General features: G+C 38.0%; 1 protein-coding gene across 1 annotated transcript; it reads left to right on the plus strand.

Annotated features, from left to right (window-relative positions):
- Window positions 1–493: 493 nt before the first annotated feature.
- LOC127647843 (ral guanine nucleotide dissociation stimulator-like 1) lies at window positions 494–24080 on the plus strand. Its single transcript, XM_052132333.1, has 17 exons — window positions 494–542; window positions 671–723; window positions 8719–8993; window positions 9920–9964; window positions 10245–10414; window positions 11339–11469; window positions 11574–11810; window positions 11905–12008; window positions 12524–12608; window positions 13774–13860; window positions 16119–16151; window positions 16481–16602; window positions 16900–16995; window positions 17345–17468; window positions 19951–20223; window positions 21336–21450; window positions 22373–24080. Exons 1-17 carry the CDS (start codon window positions 524–526, stop codon window positions 22516–22518), a joined length of 2115 nt encoding a protein of 704 aa, XP_051988293.1. The 5' UTR covers window positions 494–523; the 3' UTR covers window positions 22519–24080.
- Window positions 24081–25152: the final 1072 nt, after the last annotated feature.

Raw genomic sequence — 25152 nt, forward strand, 5'->3', positions numbered from 1 at the left:
TATATAAATATACTAATAAAAACAGGGTAAAACAGTTCTCAATTCAAATAATAATAATATATAAATAACAGAATAATAATACATCTTTTAAAATCCAAATAATAATAATTATTATAATTATTGTAAAAATATATAAAGGGTAAAACAGTTCTCAATGCAAATCACAATAATTATAATCATATAAAAAAAACAGCAAGGTTAAAACAATACTACATGCAAATAAATAAATAAATAAAAATAATACTGTATCCACAAGTGTCCCATAGACTTGCACAGATCTGTTGTTTTGACAAAATGTAAAAGATTGTACCATTTGCCAGCCCGCATGTCAATCATTTAATGCTTGGTTATTTTAATATATTTCAGTGTTTTATTTTTAAGGATATGGTGGCGTTAGAGACTTCCTTCTTTAACTCCTCCCACTTTATAATGCTCACACGAGCGCAGGTGAAGCGACACACATATGTGCGATCTGTCGCTCAATGGACGGATATTGGATCATCATCTGTTCCAACATTTTACCATGAACTGCATTCATTGTCGTAAGAGATGTTTAATGCAATATATTGAAACCACACGATTGTTTATTTCCCCTTATTATTATTTCCTAGCGAAATCTTCTATTCTTTACATTTTTGTGGAACTTTTTGGTGCTTGTGGTGATGGACAGGATTATATCATAAAAGCATCCTCGTAGAAATGGGAAAATGGGAGCTGACCATGGTAAGATAATGCATGCATGAGATGTTCCTGATACTCGTTGTAAATAAAAGTTGTATACTGTGCATGCATAATGTATATTATAAATGCAAACGTGTCCTGCTGCATGCACTTGTCTGTGTTGGATGCTGTGTGTTTGCTAGTATGCCATGAATGCGCTTTAAATAGAGGGACATATCATGTCAAGATACCTGTGCTGTCCCAGCACCTGACAGGTGTAAATCAGACATGAGCGACTGGGTATATGACAGATGAGACCATTTAATGTTAGTCAGAGAGAGAGACACAATCTAGTTTACTAGACTGCCATCTATTACTTGTAATTAAAGTAACAATACTTAAAGAACCCTGGAGCTTCTTCTAGTGATTGCCAAAAAAAATAAAAAATTGTTTTCCACAATAACAAAGACTGCTACGTACAGTACATCGTTATAAATAAACCAAAGCCTATAGGGGCAAGTTGTCACAGAGGGACATGGTCACAAGGGCAATTGCTCAGTAACTATGTGGTTTCAATCAACAGTACAGTTACATACATGTCTGTCTTTCTATCTGTGATTTTGAACGCCTAGTTTGATATTTTTGTATGGTAACTTGTATGATATTTCGCTTGTTTCGTAATTGTTGTAACGTTTAAATCTTGCTTGAAAGCCATTAAATAATCAATTTTAAATACACACATGTGGTTGAAAATGTTTCATGCAATGTTCAAACAAAGGTAATCTTCTCAAATCAGTGTCAATAAACAACAGGTTCCCATTGTGACAACTTGCCCCTTATAGTGTGACTATACTTGTGACTACTTGCCCCTTATAGTTTGACTATACTTGTGACTACTTGCCACTTATAGTGTGACTATACTTGTGACTACTTGCCACTTATAGTGTGACTATACTTGTGACTACTTGCCCCTTATAGTGTGACTATACTTGTGACTACTTGCCACTTATAGTGTGACTATACTTGTGACTACTTGCCACTTATAGTGTGACTATACTTGTGACTACTTGCCCCTTATAGTGTGACTATACTTGTGACTACTTGCCACTTATAGTGTGACTATACTTGTGACTACTTGCCACTTATAGTGTGACTATACTTGTGACTACTTGCCCCTTATAGTGTGACTATACTTGTGACTACTTGCCACTTATAGTGTGACTATACTTGTGACTACTTGCCCCTTATAGTGTGACTATACTTGTGACTACTTGCCACTTATAGTGTGACTATACTTGTGACTACTTGCCCCTTATAGTGTAACTATACTTGTGACTACTTGCCCCTTATAGTGTGACTATACTTGTGACAGCTTGCCCCTTATAGTGTGAATATACTTGTGACTACTTGCCCCTTATAGTGTGACTATACTTGTGACAGCTTGCCCCTTATAGTGTGAATATACTTGTGACTACTTGCCCCTTATAGTGTGAATATACTTGCGACTACTTGCCCCTTATAGTGTGACTATACTTACGACTACTTGCCCCTTATAGTGTGACTATACTTGCGACAACTTGCCCCTTATAGTGTGAATATACTTGCGACTACTTGCCCCTTATAGTGTGACTATACTTGCGACTACTTGCCCCTTATAGTGTGACTGTACTTGCGACTACTTGCCCCTTATAGTGTGACTGTACTTGCGACAACTTGCCCCTTATAGTGTGAATGTACTTGCGACTACTTGCCCCTTATAGTGTGAATGTACTTGCGACTACTTGCCCCTTATAGTGTGACTGTACTTGCGACAACTTGCCCCTTATAGTGTGAATATACTTGTGACAACTTGCCCCTTATAGTGTGACTGTACTTGCGACAACTTGCCCCTTATAGTGTGAATATACTTGTGACAACTTGCCCCTTATAGTGTGACTGTACTTGCGACAACTTGCCCCTTATAGTGTGACTGTACTTGCGACTACTTGCCCCTTATAGTGTGACTGTACTTGCGACAACTTGCCCCTTATAGTGTGAATATACTTGTGACAACTTGCCCCTTATAGTGTGACTGTACTTGCGACAACTTGCCCCTTATAGTGTGACTGTACTTGCGACTACTTGCCCCTTATAGTGTGACTGTACTTGCGACAACTTGCCCCTTATAGTGTGAATGTACTTGCGACTACTTGCCCCTTATAGTGTGAATGTACTTGCGACTACTTGCCCCTTATAGTGTGACTGTACTTGCGACAACTTGCCCCTTATAGTGTGAATGTACTTGCGACTACTTGCCCCTTATAGTGTGACTGTACTTGCGACTACTTGCCCCTTATAGTGTGAATATACTTGTGACAACTTGCCCCTTATAGTGTGACTATACTTGTGACTACTTGCCCCTTATAGTGTGACTACACTTGTGACTACTTGCCCCTTATATTGTGACTATACTTGTGACTACTTGCCCCTTATAGTGTGAATATACTTGTGACTACTTGCCACTTATAGTGTGACTATACTTGTGACTACTTGCCTCTTATAGTGTGACTACACTTGTGACTACTTGCCCCTTATATTGTGACTATACTTGTGACTACTTGCCCCTTATAGTGTGAATATACTTGTGACAACTTGCCCCTTATAGTGTGACTATACTTGTGACTACTTGCCCCTTATAGTGTGACTACACTTGTGACAACTTGCCCCTTATAGTGTGAATATACTTGTGACTACTTGCCCCTTATAGTTTGACTATACTTGTGACTACTTGCCCCTTATAGTGTGACTATACTTGTGACTACTTGCCCCTTATAGTGTGACTATACTTGTGACTACTTGCCCCTTATAGTGTGACTATACTTGTGACAACTTGCCCCTTATAGTGTGACTATACTTGTGACAACTTGCCCCTTATAGTATGACAATACCTGTGACTACTTGTTAATTAAAACTGTTCAGAAGGTCACTGGTTCGAGCCCCACAGCCGCTACCATTGTGTCCTTGAGCAAGGCACTTAACTCCAGGTTGCTCTGGGGGGGATTGTCCCTGTAATAAGTGCACTGTAAGTCACTTTGGATAAAAGCATCTGCCAAATGCATAAATGTAAATGACTATATGAGTGTGCTCTGCTATTGATCAGCGTGTTAATTGAAATGTTCAACAGCTTCTTTTTTGTTGTTGCTAAAACATTTAAGTCTTTAAATAGACTTTAAAATCAATTAAAAATTATATTAACTGGAAGAAACACTGTGACATCTTGCCCCAGTCATGTCTGACCACCACTGAAACATTCAGACCCATGCATAAAGTTGTTTAACATACATTATGATACTTCATCTCCATGTGATCTGATGGTACACAGTTCTTTTTATTATTATTATTACATTTGTCACTTTGTGCTGTATAATTAGCCTATGTTGTGCAGTCTGTCCCAAACTAACTATTCAAGAGTAGACAACATTTTTGGGCTCAAAGAATGACACGTGCCTGTGTTTGACGGCTGTGAGATTTGGGCAAGAAACATTATGCCAAATTAAATGACCTAGTGTGCAGCAGACTGTTCAATTACAATGTTTATTATTCCTTTAAAAAGAAAACAGCAGTGATATGACATCAGACCATATCTAAATGAGCTATTATTAGAGCTATAGACTACAGACGAACTTACTAATGATCACTGTAGGGAATTTTAATATGTTTAGCAACTTTCTGGAATATCCTAAAACCGACATTGTTATGTGTTAGTGTTGTGATATACTAACAACAGGTGCCGGTGTGTGCGATGCGTGTCAAATGAAGGAATGGTTATGAGCAGAATGTTAGTATTTTTTCTTCCAGGCCTTGAATGACAGCCAAATCTTCTTGTGTCTGGTGCTATCAGATTGCAAATGCCCAGGACCTGCTGTGATCGTGTAAAAATGTTATGAATGTGTCTGCAAGAATTATAAGCATGCAGTTCAGCACGTAGTACTTTTTTGTTTTGTTATAGAAAGTTGAAAGTATTCATTTGCACTAGGCTGCACAATGAGACATTTATCTTTAGTGACTGTGTTCAATGAAGATCAAAATAAATTAGAAAAAGCGTTGTTGTACAATAATATGCAGCATCACTGATATTCCTATTCGGTAAGGATTTCTCAGGAGGTCCCACAAGTTTGCTGGAAAACAGTAGGTCATTTGTTCGTTTGTCTGTGAAACACCTGTGGCTTAGATGGGGTGGCTGCGGCTCAGATGGGGCGGCTGCGGCTCAGGTGGGACGGCTGCGGCTCAGGTGGGACGACTGTGGCTCAGGTGGGGCGGCTGTGACTCAGGTGGGGCGGCTGTGGCTCATGTGGGGCGGCTGTGGCTCAGGTGGGGCGGCTGTGGCTCAGGTGGGGCGGCTGTGGCTCAGGTGGGGTGGCTGTGGCTCAGGTAGGGCGGCTGTGGCTCAGATGGGGTGGCTGTGGCTCAGATGGGGTGGCTGTGGCTCAGGTGGGGCGGCTGTGGCTCAGGTGGGGCGGCTGTGGCTCAGATGGGGTGGCTGTGGCTCAGGTGGTAGAGCGGGTTAGCCACTAATCGCAGGGTTGGTGGTTCAATTACCGGCCCACACGACTCCACATGCCGAAGTGTCCTTGGTCAAGACACTGAACCCCAAGTTGCTCCCAATGGCAGTCTAGCGCCTTGCATCATTGGTGTGTAAATGGGTGAATGAGTCACAGTGTAAAGGTTAAAAGCTTAAAAAGGCGCTATATAAGTGCAGACCATTTACCACTATTACTAACGTCCTCAGGGAAAACTAGTCCCGTCCGAATAGAGCTAAAATTTAGGTTTCATTTGGGTCTGTTCCTCACACAAAGCTTCAGAAGACTCAAAAATATAGCACACAAGTCATTCATTCAAGAAAGAAGCATAATGGGTTAAAAAATATAAGGACACCTTTCTTTTGAGAAACACAATCATCGTACATTACATATTATCAGGGCTGTAGCTAAGGGGGTGAAAGGTGGTAACGATTCTAGGGGCCCCACAGGCCCAGGGGGGCCCACAACACATTTTTAAACTGTATTGTTTTTTATATGAAAGGGGCCCAGAACAATATAAAGGCAGGGGGCCCAGAATTCCTTGCTACGGCCCTGCATATTATGCAGCTTTAATGATATGTTTCGCATATATAATGATATGTTCTGTGTCCCAGACTGTAAACACAATGTCCCAGGTGTGTGTCCTTTGAACTGAAGGGCTCTGCCTCTTGAGCAGTGGACAGGTTTTCATTATCTGCAGTGTGTTCATAAATCAAAGACACTTCATATTGCTTATTCATCAGGACAGGCAAGGGTGTAGGTTCAAAGGGGGATGGGGGGAGGTAACCCCACCAATAATCAAAACAAGCAAGTTCACAAAGTAAGTATAGTGTTTTACAGGCAACACATAACTTAATTCCGACTCAATTATGCTGCTGATATTCACATGTGGACTTGCCCTAGTGGTTCAGTAACATCATCTGCTGCTCAGCCAGCTGTAGCGGGTCATAGTGACTCTTTGTCCTCATGTGTGTGGTTTGCAAATCCACGCTGCTTTTAACTGACAGGTCAGTCGTCAGTGTTGCTTTACAAACACATTATGGCTAGATCCTGTAAATGAAACATGTCCACATAAAAATACTGAATAATAGTCAGGATTTCATGAAGATCATGGCTTGTCTTCATTGATTATGCTGTCATTTAGAGTGTGAAGTTTGCACTTTTACGCTTTTTTATTTTTATTTCCATTGCTAATCATAACATGAAAGTGAGCTTATGGGATAGGACACCACTGGACTGGATAAGATGGTATTTAATTAAACACTTACACCATTGGGGAATGACAATATAATACAGTACAGTACAAAAACAGTACAATAAAAAACAGAATTCAATATATAATAGAAATATCATATCTTAGAAATTAATGAATACAATTTATAATAAATAAATATAATAAACTATATATAAATAATAATCAAACAAATGGTTGAAAAATAATAATGGATTTCTAATTACTGGAATTAATAAGTAATGGAATTAAAATAATAAAATAAATTAATTACTAAAAAGAATATAAATAATTTATGTTCTAAAATGTACAATAAATTATTTGTTTTTAATTATCATTATATGCATGATTATAATTAACTAGGGGCGTTGTTGTAATGCACAGGGTAAAGGACAAAACGTTCAGTGGTGGGCCAACCCTCCACCTCTGTAAAACCTGTATATCACGTTTACAGGGGTCATTTTGCCACTTCAGCTTGAAATTTTAATGGTAAAAAAGTATACTGTACATTATTATTATTAATACTATTATTATTATTATTACTACTATTATTATTACTATTATTATTATTATTATTATTATTACTATTATTATTATTAATATTATTATTACTACTATTTTTATTATTATTATTATTACTAGTATTATTACTATTATTACTATTATTAGTATTACTATTATTATTATTATTACTATTATTATTACTATTATTATTATTATTACTATTATTATTATTATTATTACTAGTATTATTATTATTATTATTATTATTATTATTATTACGATTATTATTATTACTATTATTAGTATTACTATTACTGTTATTATTACTATTATTATTACTATTATTATTACTATTATTATTATTATTACTATTATTATTACTATTATTATTACTATTACTATTATTATTATTATTACTATTATTATTATTATTATTACTAGTATTACTATTATTATTACTATTATTATTATTACTAGTATTAATATTATTATTATTATTATTACTATTATTATTACTATTATTATTATTACTATTATTATGATTATTATTATTACTATTATTATTATTATTATTACTAGTATTACTATTATTATTATTATTATTACTAATATTATTACTATTATTATTATTATTATTATTATTACTAGTATTATTATTATTATTATTACTATTATTATTACTATTATTATTATTACTATTTTTATTATTATTATTATTATTAATATTATTATTATTATTACTAGTATTACTATTATTATTATTATTACTATTATTATTACTATTATTATTATTATTACTATTATTATTATTATTACTATTATTATTATTATTATTATTATTACTAGTATTACTATTATTATTATTACTATTATTATTAATAACAGAAATGAAAAATACATTTTGACAGAATGTAATAAAAACTTTTAATTGGTTACCATGTACTGTGAAAATTTATATTTATTTAACAACAACATACAAATAATTTTTACAGAAAGATATTGTAAAGAATATGTTTTTAAGTAAAAAGTATGACTAACCTTATAGTTAATGGTAAAATACGTATATGACTTTAAACAACTCAATACTTTTATGGTAAAATATTGAAAGAAAAACAATAATAAAATCTACACTTTCACTTCCATATTCAGCCACATACTGGTTGGAGCTGGTCAAAGGTGGAGATTCATTGTAAATAAGAACTAAAATATTGATCTGTTTCTCCCCCACACCTGTCATATCACTTCTGAAGACATGGATTAAACCACTGGAGCTGTATGGGTCGCTTTTATGCTGCCTTTATATGCTTTTTGAAACTTCAAAGTTCTGGTCACCATTCACTTGCATTGTATGGACCAACAGAGCTGAGATATTCTTCTAAATATCTTAATTAGTGTTCAGCAGGATAAAGAAAGTCATACACATCTGGGATATCATGAGGGTGAATAATGAGAGAATTTTCATTTTTGTGTGAACTGTCCCTTTAATTTATTATGTTGGTTGACCGTACATTTAAAAGTGCAAAGCAGATTTTTGTAGTTCTAGCAGGTTGGTATATTAACATTAAATAATTTAATGATATGTACAGTTGTGATCTGTAAAACATACAAGCCCCACAATCACATTACGCTATGCCTGAAACATACAGTGAATTTCTGGCAATTGTTTATACAGTATACTAGTATATGTAGAAACTAACATTAACTATTGAGTTAACTCATTTTAACCTTACTATAAAGTATTACCGAGTTGTATCTGTGACATAGGAGCCTGTTCAGGAGTGGGGTGAGGAGCATGAAGATGGGGTGGTTTTTGGGATCACCCTGCGAAGAGAGCCTGTTCAACAGTCGGCCGAGCCCAAGGAGGCTTTCGTACAGTATCGAACATGTAAGATACGCAGGGTAAAATCGGCCACACTGGAAAAGCTGGTGTCTCACCTATTGGATCCCTGCTGTCAAGAGCAAGACTACAGCAGGATACTGCTGTCCACGTATCGCACCTTCACGAGCACTAACAAACTCATCGAAATGCTCTTCCAAAGGTGAGTGTTTAAGTGTGCTGTTCGGTGCATGTGGGACTGTGTGGTCTGGAGGTGGTTATGTTGGCTGGCTATATTTGGATATCTGTGGTTTGTGTGTTGTGTTTGTGTGTATTGCATTTCTCTTGTCACAGCAGAATTGTTTTTTCCATCATTAGTTTACATGGGACGTCATCACTGCCCACTTCCTTGAACTCAAATTCCACTGCTGGTCTCTATGCATTCATTTGATCATTTATTAACTTCCTTTTTGAGTTTGTATATGCACACTTTTTGCTGAAAATAGTAATAGTATTTTTCTAAAATCAGTGTCAATAAATAGCTGTTGTGAATATGAAAAATTACCCCACGTATTATCTGTTTTCCTGGGCAATAACGGTGCAAATGATCAATAGCATTTTTGTAGCCATGATTTTAAAGTATGTGTCTATACAAAAATGGACTCAAAAACTACGGAAGCCCTGAACCGCAAGATGGAAAAAAGAAATGGTGTTTTGTGTCTCAGTTCCTTCCTTAAATTGTCTTTAAAAAATATCTCTCTTCCAAAAAAAATCTTTCTCTTAATTTTTTTTCTTTTTTTTCTCTTCAAATGTTTTTCTCTCTTCAAAAAAATTTTTTTTCTCTCCAAATATTTTTTCTCTTAATTTTTTTTTTCTCTCTTCAAATTTTTTTTTCTCCCCAAATGTTTTTTCTCTTCAATTTTATTTCTTTTTTTTCTCTTAAATTTTTTTTTCTCTCTTTTCAATTTTGTTTTCTCTTTAAAAAAAATGTTTCTCTCTTTTAAAATTTTTTTTTTCTCTCTTCAAAAATTGTTTTTCTCTCCAAAATGTTTCTTTTTTTCACCTTGTGGTTCAGGGCATCCGTAAAATAAAAAAACCTATCCTTAGAAACAGTCACTGAAGTAGTCTAAAATTATTTTATTTTTTTAGGGACAATCTTGCCTCTGCACTTGACAGCAACAAGTACCATAAAAGGTAAACAAATACAACAACAATATGACATTTGACAAACAATACCATGCTAGCCTACAGTATGCCTATGTATCTTTATTAAATATTTAATAATTGCATTTGAATAATAATTCAAAATACAGCTGTAGACCCTCCAGTATAATGGTGAGTGAGTTACGGGTGTTTCTTCAAGTTTAGTCAATTTCATGTCCCAGGACTGATTATTATTGAAACAAAATTGATCTTTTATATAATGTTATATCAAGGAAACTGAACAGTATTTTTCTCTCCTGATTTCTCTTAGTTCTTTGTGGACTTCGCTTCAGACATGGTTGGAAGAGTACAGTGAAGATTTCAGAGATCCCCCCATGCATTCTTCACTACGCCTCATGTGTTCACAGCTGAGAGGACATCCCGCTCTCTTCACCCTGGCTAAACACTTTGAAGCTCTCCTTAAGAAATTCCAGACTGAAGGTTAGATTCAGCATCGTCCATTTGTGCTCAGAATGATTTTGTGTTAGTTTATTTTATTAGTTTATTCTTCCATTGGTTGGACAAAGAGACATTTGAGTGCATAAACACATCGCTCTATTCCTCACAAAATGCTTATAACTTAAAATCTTATAACATCAAAAAACGTTTACTTTAGCGCACGACTTGGAAGGCAATACATTGTAACTTTTGCATTACATTACCAACTACCAGGGCTGGACTGGTGATCTGGCATACCGGGCATTTTCCGGTGGGCCGACGCACATTGTGGCCAATCAGGGGCAAACCCCCCCCCCCCAGTTTTGGCCCAGTTGCTATGTAAAATCCCGGGCCGATTTCTCTTCCCAGTCCACCACTGCCAAGTACATTTACAAGTTTGCTCAAGCATGATCAAATTGTTTGGTAGCTCAACTGATAGAGCATTGCACTTGTGATGCAAAGGACAGGGGTACGAGTCCTGTAGAGCATGTAAGTCAACAAGTGATCCGAAAGTGTCATAGAAGCACCACAAAATGACGTGGTTGCTTCATCTGTTGTGTTTTTCATCTCACATTTGCCTTTGACGATACTATCTGTTAGGTTTAGGTTTAAAATTTAGGGTTGATCTAGTAAACCTCAGCTGTTTGGGAGAACATTTAACTCGCTTTTAGCGCCACACAGTGGACATTTCTCCTCGGAACTGCCGCAATACACATAATGAACCATGTAAAACATTTAGCAAAAAATGTCGCCACAGGCACATAACTATTAGGAGATCAGGCTGACAAATACCGTTATGTTGGGCTGGTTGGGATGTATCACAAAGCCAGAGCATTTACATTTAACACAAGAAAGTCTTACTCATAGTTGACTCTGTCAATCCATGACTTGATTTTAAACTCTGTCTTCTTCTGCATATCCGCTCAGATATTGTGGCAAGTAGATCGGTTGATAATACGGAAGCACCAGATGTGGATCAGGAGGGGAAGCGCTTTGAGTGGGATTTCATGGACTTCTCCAACACAGGTGTTGCAGAACAGCTCACCCGAATGGACGCTGTGAGTGCCAGCTCTTCATTGCTTGCTTCTGATTGGCTCCTTATAATCTACCAAATGGAGAAATAGTCGATCATCTTATAACGTTGGTGTTCCTGATATTGTAGGAACTGTTTATGAAGGTGGTTCCCTTCCAGTGTCTGGGCTGTGTTTGGTCTCAACGAGACAAAAAGGAGAACCTCTCACCCACTATTTGGGCCACTATTTCGCAGTTCAACGCGATCACCAACCAGGTCATCACCTCTCTGCTTTGCCCCTCATCCGACCTAGTCCCGTCCTCCTGCCCCACCTCTAAAACCACGCAAAGAGCCAGAGTGATTGAAAAATGGATACGAGTAGCACAGGTAAACCCTTGAGGGGTCTAATATCAGAAAAGGTCACATGACAAAAATTTCAGATGTTGAAGAGCTATCTCAGACTTCTCTTTTTTTCACCTAGGGATGCAGAGAGCTAAAGAACTTCTCCTCTCTTTGGGCTATTTTGTCAGCCCTTCAATCCAACCCCATCTACAGACTAAGGAAGACCTGGGCGGCCGTGAACAGGTCAATTGAAACCCCATGAATGTTATAAGCCAGCATTATAAATCATTATAGTCTTGCATAGACAGACTTATGACTATCAGCATAAAGTCTCGTTGACATTGCAACTTATGCTGGCCAAGAACCGCTTGAGAAGGTTATGATGGCCACACTAGTGATATATTAGCCACTGTGATGCAGCTGCTTTTCACCTGCAAATGTAAAATAATCAATGCATACTAAATAGACCACCAGGAGTCATTGATGTGCTGTTTAAATGAGAGGTTGACCGATAGTGGATTTTGCCGATACCAATGACTTACGTGGTGGGAAAGGTGTAAGTGTTTAAGTGTAAAAAGTCCGAAACACACCAGGGACTCTTATTTTGAAATGATGAAAAAACTATCGGCATCGATTTAGCTGATAATGATAGTTCCAAAAAGCAACTATCGGCACCGATTAATCGGTAAAACCGATATATCGGTCTACCTCTATTTTAAATCATACTTTGTTGTAAATGTATGGTTCTCTATTTTCAGAGAGGCGATGTCTATCTTTGAAAACTTGTGTGAAACTTTCCCAGATGAGAACTGTGTTCTGACCAGCAGAGAAAACTTTGTGGATGTAAGCAAAGAGCACACACAAAGCCTACACTTATTTATGTTCTCTGTAAATACATTAGAAAATATCCTGTTTTGAACCAATAAATCAAAGAATATTTTGAATAACAATTCCTTATACTTTTAATAGCCATTTCAATGGTATTTTGTAACTATATTTGGGAAGTTAGTTCTAGCGATATGTGAATTTATCGACCCAGTCTCACAGAATGAACGTTACTATAACTACATTAATGCAAACTGATTTTTAAATGCTGCATTCTAAATTTCATCGCAGTTTCCCAAACAAACGCAGACAGAAAGTTCTATTTAGAATGTTGAGAAACAAAGCTGTCACTCTCACACTGATCCAACAAACACCAACAAACGAGCGTGTTTGTGTGTCCCTGTTCGACTTTCAAGACAACTGACAAGAGGTTACGAATGATACGGTGGCTGTGAAGTGCAAAACAAAACAGCAAATCTTAAAACACAATGGCAAATCTGAAAAGACAACAGTGGGAAAAGTGGGAAAAGATTTAGGTAGGCTCACTTCCTACATGTGAAGCCAGCATGTCCAATAATATAAGTGTTCAATTATTTTAGAAAACAAAGTGCTGAAATTTAAGCAAGAAATTATTTTCATATTGTAAAGGTTGTAGAAGGCTGCTATTAGATATACTGACTCATTTTATACATGTACAGTATTAAAAAAAATTTTTTTTTAAAAAACAATACAAAAAACAATGTTAGTCATTCACACCTCTGGCAGCCTGTTACAACCTTTGTAATTTAAAAGAAACACCTTGATGAATTTTTGCGGTGTTTTTCTAAAATAATTGAACACTGTGTCCATATAATTGGATATACTTGGAAAATCTATCCATTGGCAGCGACCGGAACCTTTATAATGTTTTGAAGTTAGAAGATGCAAGTTGAACGAACGCTTGGAGGGCACCAACGTTTTGGTGCAGTTTGTGGACTTTAAGACGGTCCCTTACGGCAAGGCTGTAACTATGTCTTGAACATTGGGGGGGACCAAACCTATTTGGGGGTGGGGGGGCATGACATGACATCAGCTGGCTAGCAAATAGAAAATACACCAAATTATTTACTGTCTTTACATTATATATTCTAAAAATCACCCCCAAACGTGGTTTAAACAGATTTATTTATTAATTTTTTTACAGCACACAGCTGGTGGGACAGTTCCATACTTAGGGACATACCTAACAGTACTGACCATGCTGGACACTGCCTTACCTGACACTGTGGAGGTAAATCTGATATCTTGTATGTTAAGGAATGAAAGATCTTGCCAAGGCAAGCGTCACTATTACTATTGCTCATTCTTACGGATTTAAAGAAACCCCCTAACCTTTGGTGCATAACTCATCCCGATCTGTTTGGTCTACAATCATGAATGGTTTCTCAAATGGTGTGGAAGTCAAGAAGTGATCTGCTGTTACTTTTCAAGCACCACTCACATTTACTTCACCTAGCAGCCACCCTGAACACTCTAGCGCAGTGACTCCAAGGCCCCTCACTGTCCAAGATGATATTTGAAGGCCCCCTCGCCCGAAACTAGACGTGTCTGATTAAAATAATTAATCATGGATCATTTTCAATTCTAGAAGTTTCAGAAAGAGTCTGTTTATAATTTATAGGCATACATCTTATTTTGTAAGGATTTTAATTAAGTTGAATTATTTTAATTATTTTAATATTTCTATTCAATTTTAAGACATGAGGCCCGCTTGGAAGTCCCCCTAGTGGGTCCCGGCCCCCTAGTTGAGAACCACTGCTTTAGCAGACACTTAGGGTTTGTTCCAAAACTTAGTGAGCTTCATCTCTGTCTACTGCCTACATAGACAGCTCTCTACTATGGCAGCATCCTTGCTCAAATGATGCCTCATAAGAGAGCAATTTGGAACGCACTACATAAGTGGCAGATCCACGCATCATTTAAATAGCGCTCCTCACGTGCAATGCTCGGGACACTCGACTCGCAACTGATTTCAATACAGGTGACACGAGGGAAAAAATGCAATCCTCTAATGAGCATAAATAAGCACAGTACGCACACACATCTTGAGTAAAATAGTAAGTTTTGTCTAATTTTAAAGTGTTATCAATCAGCAAGCAGTTCACGGTGCATTCTGGGATCACCTAGATACATCTGAAGCTACCTTAGAATTTGGCCAAATCTTGAGAAGCAACATAATTAAGAAACCTCCCTTTTGGAACAGCATTCGTGACGGAAGTGCGCCAGTGATGCCTTAAAATGCTGCCTCCGGGGACACTCACTAGGTTTTGTAACAGACCCATAGTATGTGCTAAAAACCACTCAGAACATCTTAGCAACAGCATGGCAACACCCTAGTAACCACCCACAAAACCCTAACAGACACATAGGCTGTGCTAAAAACCACTCACCTTAGCAACCACCTTCAAATGTCTATTTGACCACCACAACACCCTTGCAACCACATAGCAACATGCTAAAACACTCAGAACATCTTAGCAACTGCATTGCTACACCGCAGCAACCACCTAGAGCACCATAGCAACCACATAGCAACATGCTATAAATCACTTAGAACATCTTAACAACTAAATAGGAACATTATAGCAACCACCCAGAACACCCTAGCAGACAGCATGTGTTAAAAACCACTCACCCTAGCAACCACCTAGCAACCACCTCCTAATGTCCCATTGGCCACCCAAAGCACTGTAGCAACCATATAGCAACGTGCCTAAAACACTCAAAACATCTTAGTAACAGCATAGTTACACCATAGGAACCACCCAGAACACCATAGCAACCACATGGCAATGTGCGAAACACCTCTCAGAACACCCTAGCAACATCCTATCTGAAACATAGCATGTGTTAAAAACCACTCACCCTAGCAACCCCCTCCCAATGCCCTATCTACCACCCAGAGCACCCTAGCAACAACATAACAATGAGCTAAAAACACTCATAACGTCTTCACAAACACATAGCAACACCATAGCTACCAACCAGAAACCATAGCAACCACACAGCAACATGCTAAAACACTCTTAGCTGCTGCATAGCAACACCAGAGCAAACACCCAGAACCCCATAGCAACAACGTGCTATAGCAGACACATAGCATGTGTTAAAAAACACTCACCCTAGGAACAACCTCCCAATACCCTATCTACCACCCAGAGCACCCTAGCAACCAAAAAGCAACATGTTAAAAACATCTTAGCAGCCGCGTAGCAACACCAGAGCAACCACACAGAACACCATAGCAACCACATAGCAGCATTGTTGCTAAAAACCTCCCAGAACATCCTAGCAACCGCGTAGCAATACCCTAGCATCAAGGCAGCGACTTTTCCCTGGCCAAGTGCCTCACACTTTCTTCAGAAAAAACTCTTTCTTTTGTTTTAAAATTGGGTTGTACCTACTTTTTTTTCATAATAAAGTGACCAAGCGTTGCTGAGAAGCAGAATTATGTGACACTTAATGATATCTGTACCTTACCATCAACAGGGTGGCCTCATTAATTTTGAAAAGAGGAGAAGGGTGAGTGCGTCTTTCTCTTTGTATCTTCCTAATAGCTTAGTTTCAATGTACCCAAGGTAACCTTTCTTTGTTGTGATGTTATTGCCAAACATTTGGTGTACCCTTAGAGAGCACATTCTGAAGAGACAGCAAACCCTCTTTAAAGCTTTGATTTGATGTTGGCTTATGTTTAAAGAACATTTTGTTGCGAAGGAGGAATGATATTAATCTCATGACTGATTATGTGTGCATGGTGTGTGATGTAACAGTCTTGGAGACAGTCTTTGTCTTTGTCCCTTCTCTTTTGATTCTGTGTCTATTTTCTCCTCTTGTAAATCCTTGTACTGCAGGAGTATGAGATTTTAAGGCAAATTCGTCAGCTGCAGTCTTCATGCTCTAAGTATGTTTTACCTCATCATCCTCACATTGCTGTCCGGCTCCACAATCAGAAACTGCTCTCAGATCAGGAGAGGTGAGACTCAAACTCTTGTTACATGAGTCAGATGAGTATCATGTGAATCAAAACACGTAAATGTATGTAAACATGCACAAGATGGATGTCTTTCTTTTCAGGCATAATGATTTTAGTAAAGTGATTGTTGCCATAACAACAGTATACTGAATATACTAATAAATGCAACCAACCCATTTATTACATTTCTAGCAATGTTGCTTCTGTTAGCTGGCCTGTCTACAGAGGATATGGGGTCCGTTTCTTGACATTATGCAACTAATGAACTCTCTTGCCTCTGTGTATCGTTGTCCTCAGCTATGAACTTTCCAGACAGCTGGAATCTCCTCACGACACATCTCCATCATCCAGCAGTGGCTGGAGTCATCGTACTCTCACCAAAAAGCTCTCGTCGTGAGTAGAAATACTTGAATACTTTTAAAACATAAATCATTTATATGTCTGTTTTCGTTCTTGTGACAGGTGAAGGGCGTGCACAGTCAGTAAGTAATCCAGTTACAATGATAGAAAAGTAATTTGTTTGTGGATTACTTTTTTGAGTTACTTACCCAACACTACACACACAGTATATTCTCCATCTTAACATATGCTGGTGCGCACTTCCTGTTGATTTTCTTGAGTTTGCCAATTGGCCAATCATCAGTAATATGTTAAGATCAGAATACGTGAGCATGCCATTACAAGGTGCATCAGGGTCGATGTGGCATACTTTATCACAACATGAATTTGTCTGGGTTTGCAGGCTGTTGTCGGGGAACGAGGGTTCCAGGAAGAACGCAGATCAGATCAGTGTGTCGTCATCTGGATCCAGCAGCTCTGAGATGGAAGACATTTCTGCTTCTCAATCATTGTCCATTTTAACACCGGTACATACTGTATACACATACACATTTACATTACATTCACTGTGACGAGGAGGAGGGTGTGGCTGCACGGCCAGTGCTGAATCAGCTGATCAGCAGGAAAGCAAGTTAAAGAGGAGTCGGAGACACCAGTTCGAGAGTGTGAGATGCACGTGGCCACATTTTTTGTTTTTTAGTTAAGTTTGACATTAGAACTTTATGATTACTGTTCAGCCGGTTCCTGCCTCCTCCTTGCCCATCCTTAAACCGTTTAAGTGGTTCTGAAACCCGGGAGGGAGGAGGGATGCGCTGTCACCGAGTCCTCGCCGCTGCCATCCACCAGGGGAGCAGCTGCGGCCGTCTGACTGGGGACGGAGGGGTCGCTGACAGATCCTCTGCAGTTGACCTTTATCCCTCACGGTGGCTTAATTAGCCTAATACGGGACCGGGTGTGTAGGATCAGGACCCAGCCCCGCCCTCCGCCCTGCCACAACGATTGTTATCAGATTTGAATCTTGACCAACCATATAAGAGATTTTGTTTTTGCACATTAAACTTGATAGGAGCTGTTCTTGTGTCCAATTTGACTTTCAAGGCAAGTCAGTTCAATTGGCGGCGATTTTCTATGTAAACAATTGGCAATAAAAGTACTTTTATTAGGAGAATTTTCCTCCTAATCACTGTCATCAGATGTGACCACAAGTTCAATAGGGACCAAGGCAGTCACAAGGAGAATCACACAGAAGACAAGGAATGGTGTTTAGAGGTGCAAAATATGCACATAAATAAGTGTTTACAAGCAAGCATAAAACCAAGCTAGGCTTGTTTTTGGTACTAAGAGCAGTACCTACTCCACTCCCTAAAGTGGCGCTCAAGCAGCACTAGCAACCTTGTCCATGTGCTCCAAACACCTCCTAGTTACACTTGGCTTCAATACAACATTCTCCCGCCTATGCCAATTGGAACAATCCATTATTTTAAATAAAATGACCCCCTCACCTCCCCATTCTTAAATACAATATCATTAAATAAATACAAGACAAGTAGTTAGTAGTTAGTTAGTAGTGTGTTGGTGGCGTAGTGGGCTAAAACACATAACTGGTCATCAGAAGGTCACTGGTTCAATCCCCACCACCACCACCATTGTGTCCTTGAGCAAGACACTTAACTCCAGGTTGCTCCGGGGGGGATTGTCCCTGTAATAAGGCCTCTGTAAGTTGCTTTGGATAAAAGCGTCTGTCAAATGCATAAATGTAAAATGTAAATATAACGTTGGTTAATAAAAATACAATTGTTCAATGTTAGTGCTCGAGCTAACGATAACTAATGCAACTTGTGATTTTAAAATGTTAATATATGTTTTAATTTACATTAACTTAATTGATGAATAAGTATTGTTCATTGTTAGTTCATTTTAACTTCTTTCCAAGCATTTTGTCCCACATGGATGCAGGGTCTGCTTCACGTATATATTTGATTTGGCACAGTTTTACACCAGATGCCTTTCCTGATGCAATCCCCAGTGGCTGGGGGACTCTCACTCATACATACGGGGCAATTTAGAGTCTCCAATTCACTTAACCTGCATGTTTTTGGACCTGGAGGAAACCCACGCTAACACAGGGAGAACATGCAAACTTCACACAGAAGGGCCCTGGGTGAGCCAGGACTCGAACCCAGGACCTTCTTGCTGTGAGGCGACAGTGCTACCCACTGAGCCATATATAAAAAATTGGACGGACAAAAACATATGCACAATTAAACCTCAATACATATTGAAAAGTTCAGTAAAATAATAAATAAGTCCATTGACCACATTAAAATCCCAGGATGGAGACAAATTTGCAGGCTCTCCACCACATTCAACAAAAAAACATGGGACCTTAAAGGTGCACTCAGTCGTTTTTTTCCTTATTAAAAAATGTTTACTTCTAAAGAAATGAGTAGTATTTTTTAAACATGTGTATAAAATCATGACCACTCATGTGAGATGAAGAATTCAGTCATATCAGTAACCCTATGAAAGCTGTTTTATTCTACATGGAGCAGGGGCACTCTCATGGGGGCAGCCATGTTAGCATCACATGACCAGCTGAATATTACTCGCTTTATCTCAGTAACTGCCCTGTTTGAAACTTTCTTTCATGGAATAATCCTGGTGTACTGTGCATAGTGAATGTCTACAGTGGTACTGGTAACTGAAAACTACTGTTTTTGAACGATGCAGCATCCAGGCCACTAGGTGTCAGTGTAAACCATACTTACCATACCATAACAAAATGACTGAGTGCACCTTTAAAGCAAAAAGCATATGAATAGGTTGATTAAATGTTTACATATTAAGCTCATTACACACAGTACTTCATTTTGAACGGTTTGACACTTGATGTCAGATTATATTACCAAATTGAGAACCACTCCTATGTGGCGTCTTTTGATTCATCAGTGTGTTTTCTGCTGGAAATAGCTCTAAAAAAGGTGTCTCTCTCTTTTCACATCTTTCTAGTCTGTGACCAGCTGTGGCCAGTACATGGCCGAGGCTTTTCCCTCCTCATCTTCTCCCGACTCCACCATGTCCAGTTCTTCTGGTTCGCAGCAGGAAATAAGCATTAATCCATCATCCTCCTCAGCGTCAGTTGACCCTCACCTGGTCTCCACCCATAAACGCTCGGTCTCTCTGACCTCCCTGCCCTTCTACAACAGACAGGTGGATGACTCCTGCATCATCAGGGTGAGCGTGGAGTTCTGCAACAATGGCAACATGTACAAGAGCGTCCTGGTAAGAGCCTGAGCCTGACTGGGGGCAGTGTTTTTAAAGGGACAGTTCACCCCAAAATTTTTATTTATTCTAAAGCTGTATGATTTTCTAAAGTGGAGCACATAAGGAGATGTTAGGCAGAATCAGTCACTATTCTCTTTCATGGTATGGATTTTTTTTTTTTAAGTGTGTCTTAAAGGGATTTTTCACCCGAAAATGAAAATTCTCTCATAATTTACTCTCATGACATCCCAGATGTGTCTGTCTTTCTTTCTTCTGCAGAACACAAATTAAGATATTTATAAGAATATCTCAGCTCTGTCCATACCATGCAAGTGAATGGTGGTGAAAAATTTGAAGCTCCAAAAAGCACATAAAGGCAGCATAAAAGTAATCCATAAAACTCCAATGGTTTAAGCCACGTCTTCTGAAACAATCCAGCCAGTTTTGGGTGAGAACAGACCAAAATATTACTCCTTTTTCACTGTATACCTTGCCATTGCTGTCTCTAGGGACGATTTGAAGCATGATTACACTTCCTATGAAATTCCCATGTGCATAGCGCTAGATGGCGCTATAGGAAGAGTAATCGAGCTTGAAATCGTGCCCAAATACATCACCCAAAACTGCTTGGATCGCTCCTGAAGACATGGATTAAACCACTGGGGTCATATGATTACTTTTTGGAGCTTCAAAGTTTTGGTCACCATTCACTTGCATTGTATGGACCTACAGAGCTGAGCTATTCTTCTAAAATCTTTATTTGTGTTCTGCATATGAAAGAAAGTCACACATATGGGATGGCATGAGGGGGAGTAAATAAAATGAATTTTTTGGTGAACTATCCCTGCCTGCTTGGATAACAAATGATGTACGCCTGAGTACCAAAAACAAAAATGAATTGTTAATTTAGACACTAGACCTCTTTTTCATTAGAGAAAAAGAGCAGTATAAATCAACAGGCAGTATAAATATTGTTTAATGTTTAATACTTGTGTTTTAAGTATGACTAGATTTCTTGTAATGGCTGTGAAGATATAGAAATCATTCATGCAGAAATACAAATAACAAATAGGAATAGATTCTGTTATTTTTCAGTTGCCTTGATTTCTTTCTGCTGATCTGTTACACAGTTAACCAGTCAGGATAAAACAGCCCAGGTGATCCAGAGAGCTCTGCAAAAACATAACCTGGAGGATGTCAGTGAGCACAACTTCACCCTTGTACAAGTTCTGGCCCAAGGCAGAGGTACTGAAAACTGTTATAATACATATAAAATGATTCCATCACCATTGCAATTTTTATTCTTAAAGGGACAGTACACCCAAAAATGAAAATTCTCATCATTTACTCGCCCTCATGCCATCCCAAATGTGTATGACTTTCCTTCTGCAGAACACAAATTAAGTCTGTAGGTCCATTCAATGCAAGTGAATTGTGAACAGAACTTTGAAGCTCCAAAATTCACATAAAGGTAGCATAAAAGTAATCCATAAGTCTCCAGTGGTATAATCCATGTCTTCTGAAGTGATCCAATCGCTTTCGGGTGATAACAGACCAAAATATATCTCCTTTTTCTCTATAAATCCTGACATAATCAGTCTTCTTGGCTATCTTGATTTCAAGCTTGATTACACTCCCTATAGCGCCATCTAGTGCTCTGCGTATGCGTCAACCACTAGGAAGTGTAATCGAGCTTGAAATCATGATCGTGCCCAGAGACTGCAATAGCAAGGATTATAATGACAAAGAGTTACATTTTGGTCTGTTCTCACCTAAAACCTACTGGATTACTTCAGAAGACATGAATTAAACCACTGGAGTCTTTTGTATTACGTTTATGCTGCCTTTATGTGCTTTTTGGAGCTTCAAAGTTCTGGTCACCATTCACTTGCATTATATGGACCTGCAGAGCTGAAATATTCCTCTAAAAATCTTCATTTGTGTTCAGCAGAAGAGAGAAAGTCATACACGTCTGCTGGCAGGAGGACGAGTAAACGATGAGAGAATTTTCATTTTTGGGAGAACTATCCCTTTAAGAATTACCTAAGAAATGTTTACAGGTGTTTAGCAATTAAGAATTTAAATTCAATTTAAAAAATCAGAATGTATGTAAAAGAATGGACATGTACTGCACAGTTCTTACAATTCATCTGTGTATTTTTTGTAGAGTTACATATTCCCGAGAAGGCCAACGTCTTTTATGCCATGTCCACATCAGCCAACTATGACTTTGTTTTACGCCGATGCCCGAAAGGCCAAAAGAAACAACTCATCCGCTCTGTTTCACTGTCATCCGGACGAGCCACAAAATAACAGCGCCAGCTTCGATTCTGGAGAATCTAATTATCTACAGAAACAGTTTTTTCACGGGAAATGTCAAGACGTGTTATTCACGCACAAATGGAAATGTGTGAAATTGAAAATGACTCGCCTTGAGAAGCGTTCACAGCCTAATAAATAAGGCTCTGGGTTGGTAAAGCAAAGGTCACAGGTTCAAGCCCGTGAACGATCTTGCTTCAGCTGAAATGTCGACTGCCTAATAACCACATTACAGAGACTGTGGCTTCTTGAATTTCTTACATTCAGTGCAGTGGGGTGAATACTGTCCAATATAATGGAGTGAAACAATGTTTTGCTATTCCCTTGAGCTTTCTCTCTCATAATGTGTCAAAGCAAGACAATATCAGAAATGTTAACCCAACAACTCTGTATAGAAACACCATCATACACCCAGAGGGATGAGACTTTTATAAAGGTAATATTTCACACAGTGCCTGTAACTAATGGTACGCAGATGCACGATCAGTTCACAGTGTTCCTTCGTATTGTAACATGATGAAAGTGTGTTACATGCTGCTCCGACAGGTAAAGTGTCATTCCAATGGCACCGTTTCACATTGCTGATCCACGGTCACGTGGGATTTCATTGAAATGCATACTCTCCTTTATCCAAATCATATTCAGTATCATGACTCTCAACAAGCTCTAGGAGAGCAAAAAGATCAATTGTTCTCTAATATATTTCAATGTAGTAATTTAGTACTCCAGTGTTTATTTATAGGTTATACTGTACATTTCTCTACAGTATGAGCAGCAATGTACAATATGACATGATAGTTATGTGAATATTCATATGAAGCAAATGCTTCAAGCATCTAGAGTATGTTCCCTAGACCAGAGGCTTTAAACCTTTTCATGCAAAGGACCCCCAAATAGGAGGTCCCCCTGTGAGGGACCCCCATCCTAAAATATACAAGACAGGTACAGTATGTACTTTAATTTATATTGACCACACTATTATAAATACATTTTGCTTGCTAAATACTTGGCATTTATATTGTCATTACTAAAGCCTAAATAAATGAATAAAATATTTCTCGAAAATATTACCTGTGTGCTAAGTTGACCCAGTGTTATGCCAGATCCACACTAATAGGCCTTTTCGTTTGAAAACGCATCGGTTTCGCTATGTTCACAGCTTAAACGCCATTTTCCCCATCCGAAATTGGACTGTTAAAAGACAAGGTAACATGTCTAATCAGCTAATTATTAACGTTTAACATAATTGTTTATTTCAGTTGTTCTTTAGGCCACTTAAAAATATAGATTAGACAAAATGAGTATGTACTAAAGTTAGTAGTATCAGGTTTTAAAAGTAACACGTGAAACGATTGTTTGAAATGTGTTCTAACGAAGGAGGCGCGCTTATTTGTTGAACCCTTGTGCGACCTTCGGGACATTTTTATCTCTTTCATTTTTTCATAATGCCAATGGCATAACTTTTGCCAAAGGTGTGTATTTTTGGGGGAATTTTGATATTTCCACCTCAGTTCCTGTAATACATATATAATACACGGTGGACACAGAATAGTTACACTCAGGACCTTCAAGACAAAAATGTCCCGATTGAAACCCATTAAAACTGCAATATATTTCCACCAGATGGCGCCATTTTTCTCATGTTTAGCCTATGGAGCAAATACAAGCTTTTCCCCTATTTTCTGTTTGCTGCATTATAGAGCGCAGCAGGACAATTGAATAAATGACGCAGCTAAAATTGTGTGGGTGTGTTGGTATGGACATCAGTGTGTGTTTTGTATGTGTGTATTGAGAAATATGTGTGTGTGTAAAAAAACAACAGTGGCATTACATAAACAAACTGGCATTTAAAGGGTTAAAATCCTGAAAAATCAATGAATATTTGGTAGTTTTGATCAGGACTGATGTTGGTGAAAAAGTCAGTGAAAGTGGAAAATAATATTAATATAGAATATTTTTATGGAAGTTTTTTAACGTGGACATTTTTGTCCTCTAAGGACCTCTGAGTGACTTTTTTAAATGGATGCACAAGGGTTAAAATGTGCATCATGCGTCATAAATGGTTTAAAATTGCTCCTGAGAAAAGCGTGGGCTCCACATGATGCACTGGAAGAATCATCGGACCAAGTCAGTTAAACTTTAGCAATAATTGCATAAAAAGTGATTTTTTTAGAACATAATGCTGGTCATGACTATCACTGTAGTTAGTTTGTCGAAAGCTTGTGCAAACAGTTAGTAGAGAGCATTTAAACCACTTCAGTGGATGAAATACCTGAAGAATATTAAGTATTTTATGAAGCACCAAAGACAAAAATAAATTGCGAAAAGGTGCTTGGTTTCTAATTTAAATCAGTTTAAGCAATTTAGTACCATTATTGAATCACTACCACTTTAATGCAGTCAAGTCAAGTGGAAAAAGAGTGAGAAATAGCTAGATATACAGGTAAATACACGTCCCTCCTTTTCTTTTAAAAAGGCAAAACTTACAGTGAGGCACTTTCAATGGAAGTGAATGGGGGCCAATCCATAAACATTTAAATACTTACTGTTTCAAAAGTGTAGCCACAAGATGTAAAGAATATGTGTGCTAACTTTATTTAATAGTTATAAAATCGCTTACTAACTGTG

Source organism: Xyrauchen texanus, chromosome 8 (genome assembly GCF_025860055.1).
Source record: "Xyrauchen texanus isolate HMW12.3.18 chromosome 8, RBS_HiC_50CHRs, whole genome shotgun sequence".
Taxonomy (NCBI): domain Eukaryota; kingdom Metazoa; phylum Chordata; class Actinopteri; order Cypriniformes; family Catostomidae; genus Xyrauchen; species Xyrauchen texanus.

Coding starts and splice junctions, on each gene's coding strand:
- LOC127647843 (XM_052132333.1), top strand. Junction 9,965..10,244: donor AGCAACAAGTACCATAAAAG/GTAAACAAATAC, acceptor GATTTCTCTTAG/TTCTTTGTGGACTTCGCTTC. Junction 13,861..16,118: donor CCTTACCTGACACTGTGGAG/GTAAATCTGATA, acceptor TACCATCAACAG/GGTGGCCTCATTAATTTTGA.